This window comes from Rhinolophus hipposideros (assembly GCF_964194185.1).
Source record: "Rhinolophus hipposideros genome assembly, chromosome: 23".
Lineage (NCBI taxonomy): Eukaryota > Metazoa > Chordata > Mammalia > Chiroptera > Rhinolophidae > Rhinolophus > Rhinolophus hipposideros.
The window spans coordinates 16,352,124-16,371,176 of record NC_138069.1 but is presented as its reverse complement, the minus strand read 5'-3'; the positions used below and the strand labels follow the sequence as shown (position 1 = coordinate 16,371,176).

The window sequence follows — 19,053 nt, the reverse complement described above, 5'->3', positions numbered from 1 at the left end:
AAATCAATTGAGTTCAAGCAAAATTCACTTCGGGTAAGAGCCAAAATGATGGAAGATTTAAAATGAGGATATTTTCCAAAATACTTCAATTGTAGGTAAAATAAATAAAGCTAAATAAAATCTAAACTCTAAACAGATGAAATAATTTTGTAGTTGAAAAGCAGAAGGATCTTCCCAGAAGGATAAAAATAATATCTCCGTGACCAGCATCCATGGTTCACTTAATAAATGTTCCTGAGAATAGACTTCCTATCAATAACAAACTGATAAAAACCAACAACCCTAAACATCTTGGTTGGATTTAGTTTCTTCTCTGAAAAAAGCTATTTCCAGCTCAATCCTAAATGCTTCCTTGTTTCAGTGGACATTCTGATTCCCACTTAATGGCATCACTGGTATTCAGAGTCCTTTTTCCCTGAAGCACCATCAGGCATCCTCGAATACAGCTTACTGAATTATTTTTCATTTTAAAGCAAATTTTATCAGCAGTACAGTATGTGTCAAACTCAATTTAGATCATTGAAACATCTTTGAGAATGTTGGTTGTTATGACAGAGAGAAAGAAGATAATATCTTAATGTACTCAAAAAAGATTATCAGCTAGGTATGTGAAAAAAAACTTCCTTTTTATGAACAGTGGATTACATTAGATCCCTTCTGGAGAATGCGTCTCTGTTTTCTTCTTTTTGCTTTGATTTGATTTGCAGCGTAGAGTTGAATTGACTTTGCTTTTATAAATATGTCTCACAAGGAATATTCATTTAAAAATTTAGTTATGAAAACAAAACAGTTTAACATATACAAAGTAAACATCATAAACTTCCATTACAAATCATCTGGCTTCACAATATTCTGTCTTGTTTCATCTATACATTTCCCTCCACTCTCTGCCTTCTACTCAATGTTTACTTTGGTATAGTTCTTTTCTTTAGGTAATGTTCACAAATTGGAATGCACTAATCTTAACTGTATAGCATTTTAACAAATGAATCCAACCATGTAACCCATACCTCTTTTAAGATACAGAACATATCCAGCATTCACTGAGAATCATCTTAATCATATTTTCCAGGTTAATTTTAATAATTAGGTGGCAAATGTTTGGTTTCCTCTGGACACAACATGGAAAGGTAAGTGACATAAAAAGCACCATGTCTCATGCTCTTTATACTCATATATGCTAGTGTGAGGTGACTGATAGTTTTAAGATTAATTCAGCTGGCTTATTACCAGTGAGTTGAAATAGTACTTTAACTGATGAAACATTGTAGTGTGTATTATAATTTTATTTAGTTAGCTTACAATTATTACATAGTTGATCAAGCTCATTTCCATTTTTTTTAATTTTAAAAATTTTGGTCACACATCTGCCTTTATTGTGAGCAGCAAGTAGGACACTTCCAGCAAGTTAAAAAAATTAATTTACAAAAGCAGGGATTCGGTGAAGCTGCCTGGGTGGAACCCTTGGGAGCTCATACGTAGATGCCAACACAGAGCAGCAAGAAGAGGACCCCAAAGCCCATGAAAAGTGAGGCCACCAAGGAGATGAGGAGCTCTTTGTAGAAGTCGTGAGTGTACTTGGTGGAGTTGACCTTGTAAACAAAGAACCAGGCGGTGAAGAACATTTCAATGGCCAACAGCATCACCGTCAGATGGGGGAAGACAGCAGGGATCACTGGGCTGGTGTATCTGCTCATGGCCTCGAGCTCCATTTTGCCGGGCGCTAGGTAATCCACAGCTCCGCCACCGGAACTCATTTCTATTTTTATGCTATACATGTTTGTTTTCCTTTCATTCCATTATATAATAACATTTCAAAATTCTTCAGGTTTATTTAAAGTGAAAGATAAAGACCAACTTTCAAGGGTGAATTGAACTTCTTAAAATCTTCAATTCAGTCATATGCAAGAAAAACAATAATTCAGGGAAAAGATAAAGATGTGTAACTAATCACTTTAAAAAGAAACTCTCAGTTGATGGGAGATAAGCTGTAGAAAAATTTGAAAATATAAAGGATTTGATGCTAAATACAATTGAAATCTCAAATGGTTGGGGAAGAAGACTTTTTGTCCATCTTGCTGGCTGTTTGTTAATTTTATTGATTCTTTCAAAGAACCACCTTTTTGTCTCATTGATTTTCTCTATTATTTTTGTTTTGAATTTCTTTTATTATTTTTATTATTTCCTTTTTCCTGTTTCTCCTGCTTGCTGTGGGTTTATTTCCCTCTTCTTTTTCTATATTCTTGAGATGGGAGCTTAGATGATTGATTTGAGACTTTTCCTCTTTTCTACTGTACACATTTAATGCTATAAATTTCCCTCTCTGCACAGCTTTAGCTGTATCTTGTAAATTTTGATATATTGTCTTTTTATTTCCAACTCAGTTTGATGTTGATTTTTTTTTTTAAATTTCACTTGAGACTTTGTTTTGATCCATGTAGTAGTTAAAAGTCTTTTATTCATTCTTTTAGGGTAGGTCCACAGGCAAAAAATTCTCTACCTGAAGGATATTTTTCTGGATATAGGATTCTGGGTTAATATTTATTTTCTTTCATCACTTGAAAAATATTGTGTCACTCTGACCTCCAGGGCTTCTCAGAAGAAATCTACTGTCATTCAAATTGTTAGTTATTGTTCTATCGGTAACATGTCATTTCTCTCTTACTGCTTTCAAGATTTTTCCTTCTTTTTAGTTTTCAGAAATTTGACTATGATGCCTTTTGGTGTGGATATTTTTTGGTTTGTCTTGTTTTGAACTTATTTGGCTTCTTGATTCTCTGGGTCTGTATATTTTGCCAAATTTGGAAAGTTTTCTCCTCTCTTCCTGAGAGTCCAATGACACAAAGATTCAAGTGTTAGATGTTTATTATTGTCCTACAGTTCCCTGAGGCTCTGTTAATTTTTTAGTCTATTTCCTCTCTATTGTTCAGATTTGGTAATTTCCATTGTTCTATCTTCAAATTCACTAAATCTTTATCCCCTCTATTTGCTGTTGAATTCATAACTGAGTTTTTCATTTCAAGATTGTATTTTTAATTTCTAAAATTTCCATTGGTATTTCTTTATATCTTTTATTTCTTTGTTGCAACTTTACATTTCTTTGCTCAGACTCCCTATTTTTGCATTTGTTTCAAGCATGTTTGTAATTGCTTGTTGAAGTGTTTTTTGAAGTCCATTTAAAAATCTTTGTCAGATAATTCTAACATCTGTCACGTTGGTGTTGGCATCTATTAACTGTCTATTTCATTCACTTTGATACCTTTCTGGGTTTTGGTATGACCCAGATAGTACCTCCCTAGATGTGCATGTACCCAAAAGGAACTCTGGCCCAAGTGCATGAGGAAATATATTCAAGAATGCTTATAGCAGCATTATTCATAGTAACAAAACTCTTGGAACAAACCAAAAGTCAATCAACAGCAAAATGAATTTAAAAGGTAAAGGTGTATACAATAGAATACTATAGAGCAGTGTAATGAATGAACTACATTAACATGGATGAATTCAATACTTAATGATTGAAAAAAGTAAGCTCACAAATGATCCATTATGAATTCATTTATATAAATTTCAAAGACAAAGCTAAACAATATATCATTTAGAGACATATGCATATCTGCTGCAATTATAAAGAGTAGATAATTAATAAAAATTTCGAGATAGGTGTTGATTTTTATGAGGATGGAAGATGTAATGATGGAAGTACACAGGGATTTCCAAGTCTTGGCATTGTTCTAATTCTTAAGCTGGATGATAGCTACATGGGTGAACATTTTATTATTTTTATTTTAAATTGCACATATACATTGAATATACTTTTAAAAATGTTTAATAGATCTCAAAATAGAAAAATTAAAAACAAAAAAGCAATGTCTCTGTGGTCAGGCTGCCTGGATTCAAATCCTGATTTCACCACTTATTAGTGAGGTGGCCTTGGGCAAGTTACTTTAACTCTGTATGTCCCAGTTGTTCACCTCTAAAATGGGGGTGACAATTGTACCATTATTTTGAAGATTATATGAGATATGTGTAAAGAATTTAGAAAACAGCCAAGTGCATAGAGAGTGTGTAATAAATTATATAACATACTAATACATTATGCAACATATACTAATATTTAATAATAACAATTATTTCCTCTCATGATATCCCTTCAAAAAACTTAAGACTCATTTCTAAAGAAATAAAAGATTTTTTTCTGGAGATCACTAAGACATTTAGTGCAGCTCTTGGAAACCCAAAATAAAGCCTTTTGTATCCATACATTTGAAGGGCCACATACTGAAAAGAGTTCCCTGCCCATTCATCACATGGCTCGGTAAAGTCAAGTCTGATGTTTTTTAAACCTGATCCTGCACTGATTCACAGGGAACAGCTTGTGAGAATTTCCACTCAGACATAAACTTGGGGGCAGACTGCCGTATCATACAAAAGACGTAAAATAGCAACCTTGATTATACAAAAGTTCATTTGAAAGAGTTTTGAAAGTATAAGGGAGAAGCACGTAACAGAAAAAGAACAATTCTATTATTTTCTTTCATATGGAAAATCAGAAGAAACTGTTGTTAGTGGAACAATAAATGGAGGTTTTGGTTTGTGCAGAGCAGTACCAGAAAATAGTTAGCTAGCTATATGTGAAGAATGGATAAGTTTAATTGTGTTAGGTGCTGAACAATAATAGCAGGAAAGTAATTGCTTAAAGTTTATTAAAAAGTTATAAACATGTTCTTTACTGATAATGAAGTAAATATAGAAAAGCTAGAAAGTAAAAAGTTTAAAAGTGCTATCTGATAGGATAAAATGAAAAACAGACAATACCAGCTGTTGACAAGACTGTGGAGGAACTGGTACATCCAGACACTGCTGACAGCAGGGTAAATTGATACAACCACGTTGGAAAACTATTAGGAAATATTTACAAAAAGTGAACATGTACTTACTAAATGAGCAGCAATTTCACCCCTAGGTATTAATATTTACCCAACAAAATGCAAATGCATGTTGGCCAAAAGACACGTATGAGAATGTTCAGAGCAGAATTATTCAAACAGCCAAACCTTGCACCATCCCAACTATCCATCTCCAGTAGGATGGATAATGAACTGTGAAATATTCATACAGTGGAATAGTATTCATACAGTGGAATAGTATACAATGGGAATTAATAACTAAAATTAAAAACAATATCATAGATAAATGTCATAAACATGTTGAGTGAAAGAAATAAAACACAAAACAGTTCACACCATACAATTCCATTTATATAAATTCAAAACAAGCAAAACTATAGTATTGGAAGTCAGGATATTTGTTATGCTTGGACTAGTAGGGATAATTTGTACGGCACCTCGTGTGTTAGTAATATTTCCATTCTTCACCAAGATGCCAATGCCAAATATTTTCACTTTCTGAAAATACACTAAGCTGACATTAAGAATTTGTTGTTTTTTCTGTAGTATGTTATAATTTGATAAAATGTTTGTTTTAAAAAAATGTTTGCCAGTGGGGATGAGAGCTAGGAGAGAAGCATAGATAGAAGATTTTTGCTTTTATGTTTCTTTCAACTATTACATTTGTTATCATATGCATGTATTCATTTGAAAACAAAATTTTAAAAATATGTAACAACATCTTTTCTTACTTTTGGTATTTAGCATCAAATATATTCACAGTGTGATGAAAAATGGATCGAATAGAGAGAAAAGTAATTAATATTTGATTTTATTTAGACAGTTCATCGCAACAAATGCCAACAGAGGAGCAAACATTTCAGGAAAATCAACAGCATGCATGGATATAAAATGGTATATGTAAATGGTTAGAACTGAGTTTTCCAAAATTAGACACATAAAGTGCAATGAACAAATACATTACAAAAGAGAAATCAAGGTTATACTTGAAGATGAGATTTTGTCCATGATGCTCTCAAACTCTATCTGGGGAAATTAGAGATAAGTGACAAAAGACACTGCATCATGATCGGATAGATCCCTAATTGAATCCCAAGCTATTGCGGAAAGCGGTATTTTCCTCTAGTTCTCCACCTGCTCCTTGGGGTGCGAGGTTGGGAATAATCGGCTTCAAGAATTTGAACTCACTACTCCCCGAACCTCCCTTCAGATACACCTCATACTGGTAGCTCTGGGACAGGGTCCCAATACCGCTGACGTCCACCAGGTGGCCCGGGAAGTGGCCCTCGGGCACCGAGCAGCCACCCACCGCGGCGGCCCTGCCCCTCCTGCACAGCCGCACCGCGATGAACGCCAGCACCGAGAACAGGAAGAGCGACGACACCGACGCCAGCGCGATGACCAGGTAGACCGTGAGCGGCTCGGCCTGGGCCGCGTCGGCCGCCGCTTCCGGGAGCGGCAGGTAGGGCTGCGAGAAGCCGTCCACCAGCAGCACGTGCAGCGTGACGCTGGCCGACAGCGGCGGCTCGCCATTGTCCTTGACCTGCACCAGCAGCCTGTGCTTGGCCGCGTCGCGCTCGCTCAGCAGCCGCGCGGTGCGCACCTCGCCGTTGTGCGCCCACACGCCGAACAGCCCCGGCTCCGTGGCCTTGAGCAGCTGGTACGACAGCCAGGCGTTCTGGCCCGAGTCTCCGTCCACCGCCACCACCTTGCTCACCAGGTAGCCCGGCTCGGCCGCCCGGGGCACCAGCTCAGTGCAGGGCGCAGAGCCGTTCTGCAGCGGGTACAGCACGAAGGGCGAGTTGTCGTTGGCGTCCAGCACCAGCACGCGCACCAGCGCCTGGCTGCTCAGCGCAGGGGAGCCGCGGTCCGTGGCGCCCACGCGGAACTCCAGGGCCTGCAGGGCCTCGTAATCCAGCGCCCTCAGGGCGAACAGCTGCCCGTTGTCGGCGTTGATGGACACCAGGGAGGCCAGGGGCAGGTGCGGGTCGTGTGGCGGCAGCAGCGAGTAGGTGACCTGGGCGTTGGCGCCCGCGTCTCTGTCGGTGGCGCTGACGCCGCCTATGTGCAGGGCGGGGCTGTTGTTCTCGCGGACGAACAGGGTGTAGGAGGTCTGGGTGAAGGCCGGGGCGTTGTCGTTGACGTCGGAGACCAGCACGGTTATGTTGTGCTGGGTTTTCAGCCTGGGGGTCCCCAAGTCGGTGACGGTGATGGTGATGTTGTACTCGGCCTGGCTCTCTCTGTCCAGTGGCCCCTCTGTCACTAGGGTGTAAAAGTTCCTGAATGTGGGTTTCAAGAGAAAAGGGAGATCGTTCTGGATGGAGCAAACCATTCTGCCGTTGTCCCCAGAGTCTGGATCAGAAACACTGAAAACAGCAACTACAGTCTCTGGTGAGTTTTCTGGGGTAGAGCTGGTGAGCCTCGACATGGTGAGTTGAGGGGCATTGTCATTCACATCCAGCACCTGTATAGCTACAGTGCATTTTCCTGAAAGCCCCCCGCCATCTGTGGCCGCAATCTCCACGTTATAATATTGAGTTGTCTCAAAATCCAATGCCTGTTTCAGACGAATTTCTCCGGTTATCTCGTCTATTACAAATGGTTGATTAACTTCATTGCCTTGGAAAAGAGCGTAAGCTACATTCCCATTCGTTCCTGCATCTAAATCTCGGGCGGAGACAGCGACAACTAAGGAGTTTAGCGGGCTGTTCTCTGGCACCTGTACTTCATAGAGCAACTGTGAAAACTCAGGGGCGTTATCATTGATGTCCACGACTTCAATGCGGACCAGGGCCGTGCCAGACCTGGGCGGAGCCCCACCGTCCAGCGCGGTGAGGGTTAAACTGAGCTCGGGCTGCTCCTCCCTATCCAGCGCTTTATCCAGCACCAGCTCCGGGAATGTTCTGCCACCTCCGCGATTATGAGTGACAACATGAAAATGGGAGTTGGGGCTGATTGTGTAGTTCTGAACAGTGTTGCTACCTATATCAAAGTCCTGCGCTATTTTCAAAGAAAACACAGTCCCTGGCTGGACGTTTTCTGGGATTTTTAGGAGCATTTCCCTATCTAGGAACTCTGGGGAATGGTCATTTATATCTGTGAGCTGCAGGTCAGCTTGAAAAAACTGCACCGGGTTTTCCAGTGATAGTTGGAATTGCAGGATACAGGGATCTGTCGCCCCGCACAGCACCTCCCGGTCTAGTTTTTCATATAGAAGCAAATTCCCAGTCCTCATATCCAACTGTAAGAGCTGTTTGTTTCCTTTGTAGTGGATTCGCGCGCCCCGAGTGGCCAGTTCCCCCACCCTGAGTCCCAGGTCTTTTGCCAGGTTTGCCACAAAGGAGCCACTTTCTGTTTCTTCTGGCATAGAATACCTAATTGCTTCAGAACCAGCCTCCCACAAAAGCAACAATAGAGCAAAAAAGATAACTTGCCTTTTCTGTAGCGTTTTTGCTAGCGCTGTCTCCATTGTTAAGACCCGGTTCAAGAAGATGCAGTTTCTTCAACTCGGTATACAGTCAACCCAGACGGCTTTGTTAAATAACCTCGAATTAGATCTTTCTGACTGACTTGCACTAGAACGATGCCTTCTCTGAAGATCTCCGCCCCTCGATCTTACCTAAAATGCTTCCTTCTTTTAGAAAGCAGTCGGAGTTCTGATTCCCAGCTTAATGGCGTCCCGGGTAGCCACAGAGACCTTCATTCAAACTCCTAGCCTGCATCGCCACCAAGCGTCCTTATTTACTATTGCATACAGTATTTGCCATTTCATTCCAAATTATAACTCTGGTGTGTATCACAACTTTTAAGTCACAGAAGTACTGCCGATCTTATCTCCCTCCAGTTCTTTGTTATTGGAAGCTCTAAATAGACATTTGCTGAGTTAGCTGTAAGTAAAAGAATACTTTTCAGGACAAACTAAAATGATATATTACTATTCCTCATAAAAATACTTTTTGAGTATGTGAAAAAACTGTTTCTGGTGGGTTTTTTGTTTGGTTATATTCAAGAAATAAGTGATAATGGATGTTTACAAAAGTTTAAATTTTTACAAAAATGATTTTTATCTTTAAATATAACATACATCAGAACAGGGCACAGATCTTACATGTACAACTCAAAGAATTTTCACAAAGTGAATGCACTCCTATTAGCAGAATCTAAATTAAAATTAAAATGTTACTGAAACCTTTCAAGCCTCCTTCTTTCATTGTCTGGTCACTATCCTCCCCCTTAAAGGTAAACACTCTTCTAACTTCTACTGTCACAAAATTTTTTGTTATTTTGAACTTTTATACAAATGGAGTTGTAGAGTATTACTCTTTTGTGTTTGACTTCTTTCACTCAACATTACATTTGTAAAATTCATCTGTTGCATATGCTTATAATTTATTTTATTCTTATTATTTATACTATTCTAGTGTATAACTATATCATGATTTGTTTATCCATTCTTCACTTGATGGGCATTGGGTTTTTCCAGTTTGGGGATATTTTGAGTAGTGCTGCTATGAACATTCTTGTACATGTCGTTTGATGTCTATGTGAGCATTTATATTTGATATATTTTTAGAAGTAGATTGTGGTGCATTAAGATGTGCACATATATTTAGCTTTAGCAGATATTGCAAAACAGTTTTCAAATGTGGTTTTACCCAAACCAGCAAACAATGAGAGTTCCAGTTGCTCCATATCCTTGTCACCATTTGATATTGTCTTTTAATTTTAACCATTCTAGTATGTAGTGATATCCTACTGTAATTTTAATTAATATTTCCCTGATGATTAATTAAAATGAACACATTTTCCACGTTTACTGGCCATTAGGGTACATTCTTGTGAAGTGCTTGAAAGTCTTTTGTCCATTTCTCTATTTAAGGTATTTGCCTTTTTTCTTATCCATCTTTAGAAGTTCCTAATATATTCTGGATATAAGTATTTTTTCAGAATTATGTATTGCAAATGTCTCCCACTCTATGGCTTGGAATTTAACTCTTGTGGTATCTTTGATGAACAGAACTTCTCCAACTTTAATTTAGCCCAATTTGTCAATATTTCTCAATGATTATGGTTAGCACTCTTTGTGTTCTCTGTAAATTTTTGCATAATTCAAAGTCGTGAAGATATTCTTGTATGGTATTTTTGAAAAATTACTTACTTTAATTTTCACATTTAGAGCTATAATCCTTTTGAATTTTTTCATATGAATTAGGTTAGGATCAAAATAATTTTTTTCATATAAATATCCAAATGATTTTGCACTATCTATTGAAAAGGTGATCTCTTCCCCATTGTTTGTGATGTATCATTTTGTAGTAAATCAGGTAACCATAGGTCTGTTTAAGACTCTTTTTTCCACTTTCTCTTTGTTTATCCTGTAGTACTACATAGTCTTACTTACTGTAGCTTTATAATAAGTTTAGTATTTGATGGGTAAGTCCTCCAGCTTTATTCATTTTCTATAAGATTGCTTTGGTTATTATTGTTCCTTTGTATTTCCATGTAAATTTTAGATTCAGCTTTTTCACAAAGAAATCTGTTGAAAATTTGTTTAAGATTTTATTACATCTATATATTGATTGCAGAAAATTGACATAAGAAGACTCCAAACATTGAGTCTTCTAACTACTGAACGTTATATGTCCCTCTATTTAAGATATTTGGCCTCCATTCTCTATTTTTATTCTGCAACAAAAGAATTGGCTTATTTTTCATAAAACATGCATTTTGTGGAAGTTATTTGAGTCATGTTTACTACTAAATTCTAATCATTGAATTTCAAAATGTTTATCTATTCTATACTAATCTGGTGGTGATACCAAGATAGTAAGGAAAGATCCATGCTTTATGAATATGCACAGTAATTCATAAAGTAATATTCAGAGTATTTCATAAAAGTACTACATAAATCCATAAAGATGGGTTCTGGATGTTTATTTGGCCAGTGTCACTTGGTTGATCGTACAACTGGAATTTCCTTACATAAACAGAAAAAGTGAACTTGGATTTTCATAATGTTGAAATATATTGGTGAAAATGTCAATCAGATTTCTTGTTATCATATATAAAAGCTATTTCATTTAAATATTAATAGTTAATAATAAATGGAGAAGTCATTAAAGTTGACTACCATATTTATATCTTATATATTTGTTTGTGTTTAATTTTGTTCTCATTTTTATCTCTTATTTCAATTTTTAGATTGGATGAAGGCTAAAAGGCTGTTTCAAGAATAACTTAAACAGTAAGTCACTTTCCTTTTTCATTTCATTGTGTCCTTAAGAAAAAAAAGTAATTCAGGGAAAAGTGCAAGTAACTAAATTCTAGTAGCATGACACAAGATTTCAAAATAAATATTTAAATTATAAAGCAAGCTCTTTAATTGCTCACATTGTACCAAAATTTCAAATAAGTGGTCTTATAGTCATAGTCATATAAATTTAGTTGGAAATCACATGATCGGCTTACTTAGCTTATTGAACACAACATAAAACAATTATAATTCAGATAAGTTCATTTCTTATGTTATTTAATTTCTATTTCTATTCTTATTGTCCCAAAAGACAAAATAATGCTATTTCTTACAAAGGAAATTTCAGTATAGTTGATAAAGTAAATTTATACAAAATATCTGAAAGCTATGTTGAAGAACAAAACAGAAGATAAATTGAACATCAAAAATAAATCATTATTTTGTTGATAAATACTGTCCATGTCTGCAATGTAACTTAAAGTGAAAATCTGATATCACATGATAACCAGTCTTGAACAGAATAACTGAAACTCAGAAGAAATTATCTGACTCTTGAACAATAGCGAAAAGCTGCAGGAAAACCAAGGGAGACATACATTAAACTACGCTTGAACTTCTTTTTATAGGGCAAAAGGAAGGACAAGGAAGTGTATGATGCTCTCTACGTCTTGAAGCCTGTGAAAGGATTTAGGATTTATTTAAGGTTCTGAGATTATTGCTTAAAGGATTTTACCAAGCAGTGACTTAGTTTTATTTAGTGAAAATGATGCCAAATTATATAAGATTTTCTCTTTAATTATTATTTACAAATGAGAATAATTATTTTAGTTTTAACATTAGTGAGTATTTATGGAGCACTTACAATGTGCTAGGTAAGTAGCAATCAAATAAATAAGAAAACCTCTAGCATACATGGTGATCACAATAGGAAGTCACAGTTTTAGTGTATTAGTATTTTAATGAGGTGCAAATTTATGTACAATTTAGGAGAAACAAGTATGCTAAGTTATACGCTCATGGCTATTCACAGGACATAGCCTGGAAGAATAGTCAAAAAGAAAGGCCTAGGTAGCTATACAGAATTTCAAGCACTCTGGTCTTACAAAGATAAAGCTATATATGATAAAGACAAGAACCACAAATATATAAAAATGCAAAATTACATAAAAGCTTTAAAACGTTTCATTAAAAAGACATTAATTAAGAAATTGATTTAAGTAGAATTTCTTATACTAATTGAGTAATTTATACTTATGGGAAGATTAATCACTAATAGAAGGTCAAATATGGAGAAAATACATACTCAGCATCCAGTGTAATTTAAAAGGCCAAGTCCAATCAATATTAATAAAAGGAAGAAATTTAGCATGATCAGGGCTATGCATTGGTTTGGAATAGAGATACATATTTGGATAAAACTATCTCTTAAAAGGCATTGTAACAGGAGTTAGTTTGCCAAAATCAGTAAGACAGTCACTTAAACAACACAATACTTAACTTAATACAAAGTTATATCTGCATTTGGGATTTTCTTTAATTTCTCTCTATGTCCTGAACCAAGAGGTTGGGGAATATTGGCTTCAGGAATTTGAACTCACCAGTCCCAGGGTCTCCGGTCAGACACACGTCATACTGGTAGCTCTGGGACAGGGTCCCAGTACCGCTGACGTCCACCAGGTGGCCCGGGAAGTGGCCCTCGGGCACCGAGCAGCCACCCACCGCGGCGGCCCTGCCCCTCCTGCACAGCCGCACCGCGATGAACGCCAGCACCGAGAACAGGAAGAGCGACGACACCGACGCCAGCGCGATGACCAGGTAGACCGTGAGCGGCTCGGCCTGGGCCGCGTCGGCCGCCGCTTCCGGGAGCGGCAGGTAGGGCTGCGAGAAGCCGTCCACCAGCAGCACGTGCAGCGTGACGCTGGCCGACAGCGGCGGCTCGCCATTGTCCTTGACCAGCACCAGCAGCCTGTGCTTGGCCGCGTCGCGCTCGCTCAGCAGCCGCGCGGTGCGCACCTCGCCGTTGTGCGCCCACACGCCGAACAGCCCGGGCTCCGTGGCCTTGAGCAGCTGGTACGACAGCCAGGCGTTCTGGCCCGAGTCTCCGTCCACCGCCACCACCTTGCTCACCAGGTAGCCCGGCTCGGCCGCCCGGGGCACCAGCTCGGTGCAGGGCGCAGAGCCGTTCTGCAGCGGGTACAGCACGAAGGGCGAGTTGTCGTTGGCGTCCAGCACCAGCACGCGCACCAGCGCCTGGCTGCTCAGCGCAGGGGAGCCGCGGTCCGTGGCGCCCACGCGGAACTCCAGGGCCTGCAGGGCCTCGTAATCCAGCGCCCTCAGGGCGAACAGCTGCCCGTTGTCGGCGTTGATGGACACCAGGGAGGCCAGGGGCAGGTGCGGGTCGTGTGGCGGCAGCAGCGAGTAGGTGACCTGGGCGTTGGCGCCCGCGTCTCTGTCGGTGGCGCTGACGCCGCCTATGTGCAGGGCGGGGCTGTTGTTCTCGCGGACGAACAGGGTGTAGGAGGTCTGGGTGAAGGCCGGGGCGTTGTCGTTGACGTCGGAGACCAGCACGGTTATGTTGTGCTGGGTTTTCAGCCTGGGGGTCCCCAAGTCGGTGACGGTGATGGTGATGTTGTACTCGGCCTGGCTCTCTCTGTCCAGTGGTCCTTCTGTTACAAGGGTGTAGAAATTCTTGAAAGTCGGTTTTAGAATGAATGGCAGATTATCTGGAATAGAGCACGTCGTCTTTCCATTGTCTCCAGAGTCTCTATCTCGAATACGGAAGATAGAGACAACTGTCTCAGGAGCGTTTTCTGGGATGGAGCTGGTGAGTGAAGATATGGTCAGTTCGGGAGCATTGTCGTTCACATCCACCACCTCTATGAATACAGTGCCTTTTCCAGAAAGGCCTCCTCCATCCGTAGCCTCAATTTCCACGTGATAAGATTTAATTTGTTCAAAATCCAATTCCTTTGTCAGTAGGATTTCTCCTGTGACTTCATTTATTGAGAAAGTTTGTTTAATTTCATCTGATGCTTGGAACAAGCTATAGGAAACACTCCCAAAGTTTCCAGCATCTGCATCCCTAGCGAAGACACTCAGTATTGGGGAGTCTCGGGGGCTGTTTTCCAGGATCTGAACCTCATATGGGGTGTGCACAAACTCAGGAACATTGTCATTGACGTCCATGATCAGGATTCGCACGGTGACGGTGCCAGACCTGGGCGGAGCCCCACCATCCAGCGCCACGAGGGTTAAGCTGAACTCAGGCTGTTCCTCTCTATCCAGCGCTTTGTCCTGCACCAAATCTGGGTACTTCTTACCCTCACCATGATTTCGAGTAAGAACGTGAAAATGAGAACTGGGGCCGATAGTGTATTGTTGAAGACCATTGCTGCCCACATCCAAATCCTGAGCTGATTTCAAAGGAAAAATAGTCCCTGGCTGACTGTTTTCCGGGATTTTCAAGAGCATTTCCCTTGTCAGGAATACTGGAGAGTGGTCATTTATGTCCTGGATTGATAATTCTCCTTCAAAAAACTGCACCGGCTTTTCCAGGAATACTTGGAAATGCAGTACACATGGTTCCGTGGAGCCACATAGCTCTTCCCGGTCTAGTTTCTCTCTCAAAACCAAATCTCCAGTCTGGCGATCCAGCTGCAAGCGCTGCTTGTCATCGTCAGACACCACCCGGGCCGACCGGGCGGCCAATTCCCCAATTCCCAGACCCAGGTCCTTGGTCAGATGGGCTACAAAGGAGCCGCTCTCTGTTTCTTCCAGCACAGAATAACAAATAGGCTCGGGATTAGCATGAGACAAAAACACCATCATAATAAAGGCCATCACTTGCCTGTTTGGTTGAATTCTCTCTAGCGTCTCCATGTTAGAGCCCGGGTGCTTACATCCAATCTCTTCAGCAACCACAAAAAGACGAGATATTCAGTTCCGATTTCTTGATTGGTTGACACCTCACAAAGTTACTTTGAATCTTGAAATCCGCCAAAACTCATCGGTAACCCAGTACTGCTCGAAAAGCTTCTTCCGTGTGTCTTTGATTCAGTTTTGCAACAAAGGAATATGTGAGTATTTTGGGGCTTATTCACAATCTTAGCCTACAGCGCCACCCTGCGTCTTTATTGAGAAATTGACATTCTCAAGTCAAAGCATATTTTGGAAGTGTCCAAAAGTAATCCATTTTTAAAGTGTGTAGCACATTTACAAACTTTGTTATTCCATTAATTTGCGTAATTTGTAAGATTATTCCATTACATTGCCTGAGCTAGAATAATTGTGAGCAGAAAGCAAGAAGGTATCTCCGTCTCCCTACACCCTAATCAGTGGAACTTCAAAGAACTCCATTTCTCCTTTGCATAATCTAACCAGGGGAGATAAACTCTTATAAAATTACAATTAATAATAGCTATACCTGTGTATTTCCAAGTATGTGAGGAATTTATAATTATGCAAAAGTTTGTAAAAGTGTTCTGTACCATGTGGTCTCAGACTATTTTTCAAAGGAAAGTTTCTTCTATCTTCCTACACAGGTGTGCAAACAGCAATACAGTTGAAAGAGGAGGTATCTTGCTTTGTTATAAGTCCTTTTACAGTCCTTCCTCCACATTGAGGAGGAAGTCAAATAGTATTAGAATCAGATTTTTTAGAACTGAAAAGGAAGTGAAAGGAAGTTTTACAGATAAGGAAAAAAGCTCCGAGGGTGATAGGACATGATTGTTCTATTTTGTTATTATCAGGATAATATCAAGATTAAAATCAAGTGAGCAAAAATCATAGAATTTTGTAAAGATAAAGGCTTTACCCTATATTTTGTAATGACTTTGCATCCTAATGTATTCATTCCTTGTATCCCAGATATCATATTCCTTCACAAGAAGCCCTGATTTTAACTGGTGAGCAAAGAGTGCCTCAGGTCTTGTCTATGGTGAAGAGACTTGTTTATAAAATGGATTCCAGCACAGTGTGCATCTATTGTAATTATTCTGATATAGGAAATTAACTAAGACATAACTGACCAGTTTATTAGTTACAATTATCATATTGAATGGAGTACCACTTATCTTGGCACATATGTGATTTCCCTTCCTTAAATAGTTTGTACTTCAATTTAATTACCTAATTCACTTAATAAATTATAATTTATAATTCATGCTGAATGAATTATTTTAAAAGCATGTCAATAATCTAAGATTCTAATAGAAAGTATTAGAAAAATTACTTTTGAAAGAAACATGGATTATCGTAGTTATTCAATAACTATGAGTTGATACATTAATTAATCTACTTTAATTATTATGTTTCTATCTATATAAGAAGATTATTGTCAGATCATACATTCAGCCATGAACATGTCTGAAAGTGAATATAGAATTCTGAGAGATGAGGGTGTAATACATGCTAAGTACTATTCAATTAAATTTACTTTGATACTAGTTCTATTAATTGCTTCCTATAAAATATATAGCAATGGCAATAATATTAATACATTTTATAATTTTCTTTTAGTTTTAAGGCAAATCAGAGGAGATACAATATGTACCAACATTAAGTGAAATAAGAAAACATAATACTGAAAAGAATAAAAAGTATTATTTTAGATATAAATTTTAAAAATCTGGGAAAAATAAAGAGCAAATTGTTCATCATGGAGTAAGCAAGTTCTAGTTAGATTCAAATTACAGAGTTCAGAACAAAATTCAAACTATATTTTATTTACTTATTTCTATATGCTGACATAGAAATACTGTTGCAAATCAGCTCTTTTCAGTTCCTTTTGTCAATCCAAAGTAAAGGATATTAAGACAATATTAACATATCTGTGCTACTCTATGCCAGATATTATTCTAAGCATTTCATATATATTAATTTGTTGTATTCCCCCCAAAAAGCCTATGAGGTGGGCACTCTCATTGGCCACATTTTATAGATGAAAAAATGGAGGCATAGAGAGTTTAAATAGCCTGCCCATAGTCACAACACCACTTGAAATGGCAGAGCTAGGATTCAAACTGTTAGTGTGGCTCTAGAATCCATCTTCTTATCTACCCAAGTGGAATTAGAGAGGTGAACAACTTTTTAGATAACTTAGATCCAAACTTCATCCCGGTCTTGGGTACATAGATATCATAAGTGAAATATATTTGTATTCAAGTTTTCAATTAATATAAGAACCTTCAAAATGGCTTATTTCCCTTTAGAAATATGTACCAGCAAAGAGAGGTGGTTACGAAATTTAGAAATTGGAAGGAAAACTAATAGTGTTTTGTTGAGGTCATTAATTACATAAAAAATTTTTAAAGAGTAACATATAGTATATGTGCTGCCGAAGCGAGCACAAGAGTAACATATATAATGAATAACCTGTAGCCTTAAATATTGAAGAAAAAATATCTATGTATAGATATTTTCAAATGTTATTAGGGTGTAATTAAAATAAAGAAGGGTGGCCTAATTGGGTAATCTAACACACAACAGCATGCATTATTCCCCTAAACTGCCAAACTTATCAGAAAAAAAAATCTATTATATTACGTCTGCATGGAAGAGGAGTTGATATAAAGAATGGTCACCAGAAAAATCATTTCTTTCCAGTCAGGAAAGGTGCATTATTGATTCTGAAGGATTCATATAACAATGTACACAACTGGTTGCCAGACCTGAAGCATAATATTTAAAATATTTTTTCCATTTTGAATATTCAGAGAGAGAGAGAGAGAGAGAGAGAGAGAGAGAGAGAGAGAATAGCTAGCAGGGTGCTCTGGAAACTAAGTAGCAATTTTAATTCCTCCTTGGTAAAATATAGGCACAAATTTTTAATATCATTGAAGAAAAGATAAAAATCATTTTAAAGGAATTTGAATACAAGTAGTCCTAAAATTCAAAATGCTAAATCCATACATTGAAATTTTGAATAAAATTTGTTTAAAAATTTAAATAAAACTGTTTTGAAAAATTGAGAGAATATTTTTTAAACTTCTTGTTAACTCGGGGGCTATTTTATTCTTAACTTGAAGGGTGAGAAGGAAATTAAATATTAATTGTTGAGAGAAAGATAGATAAATTGGTGAAATAGGTATTAACAGATTTTAACTGGTATTTTTAGTTCTTTAAATCATACTTTAAATAGTATTATTTCAAAATATTAAGCTGACAATAATTAGCTAATATCAATGGTTTGTGGATTTTATTAGAAATTCTTATCTTTTGAAATTTTCTACTAGATAGATAAATTAGGTACATCAGTTGGTCATTTGAATGAAATAACTGTAAAGCAACCAATACTGCTCATTGGTGAAGGTAAACTAAAATTTAGTATCAGCTAACTTTTCAAACTAAACTGATTTTCAAAAAGTCACATCCATTGAAATTTAAATTTAGAAAGAAGATGAGAAATTTGTGATGGAATCTAAGACAATTTCAATAATTCCTTGTAGTACATTCTAAATAAAAAGATAGTATTTATGTTTAATGTATTTAATTATTCAAATATCTAATATCAAACTCATAACATATCTTTAAATCAGGAAGTTTGAGTTCTCCAACTTTGTTGTTCTTTTTCAAGATTGTTTCAGCTATTCTGGGTCCATTGCATTTCCATATGAATTTTAGGGTAAATATGCCAATTTCTACAAAAAATTAGGCTGGGATTTTGATAGAGATTGTATCGACTCTCTAGAACAACTTGGAGAGTATCACCATCTTAACAATATTAAGTCTTCCAATCTGTGAACACTTTCCATTTACTTAGGTCTTCTTTACCTTCTTTCAATGATGGTTGATAGTGTAAAGTATACAAGTCTTCCACTTATTTTGCTAAATTTATTCCTAAGTATTTTATTCTTTTTCAGGCTATCACAAATGAAATTGTTTTCTTCACTT

General features: G+C 37.8%; 2 protein-coding genes across 8 annotated transcripts in view; both read right to left on the bottom strand.

The window, feature by feature from the left end:
- Positions 1-1,440: 1,440 nt before the first annotated feature.
- The window catches only part of LOC308491439 (protocadherin beta-4), a 31,500-nt gene continuing 13,887 nt past the window's right edge, over positions 1,441-19,053 (bottom strand). The window contains exons 1-2 of one of the 7 annotated variants that reach the window (XM_081035022.1): positions 14,320-15,181; positions 1,441-7,647 (exon numbers count right to left, since the gene is read on the bottom strand). In XM_081035022.1, the coding sequence (XP_080891148.1) occupies positions 5,992-7,647; positions 14,320-15,042 (2,379 nt within the window). In that variant the 5' untranslated portion in view covers positions 15,043-15,181 and the 3' untranslated portion in view covers positions 1,441-5,991. Of the gene's footprint in view, positions 8,014-12,757; positions 15,182-19,053 lie in introns of those variants that run through there. The other 6 variants (XM_081035027.1, XM_081035028.1, XM_081035026.1 and 3 more) reach the window with 6 other exon arrangements.
- LOC308491438 (dolichyl-diphosphooligosaccharide--protein glycosyltransferase subunit TMEM258-like) lies at positions 1,473-1,778 on the bottom strand (the record flags this gene model as incomplete). The annotated part of the gene is made up of 1 exon (XM_081035020.1): positions 1,473-1,778. One exon carries the CDS (start codon positions 1,776-1,778, stop codon positions 1,473-1,475), a length of 306 nt encoding a protein of 101 aa, XP_080891146.1.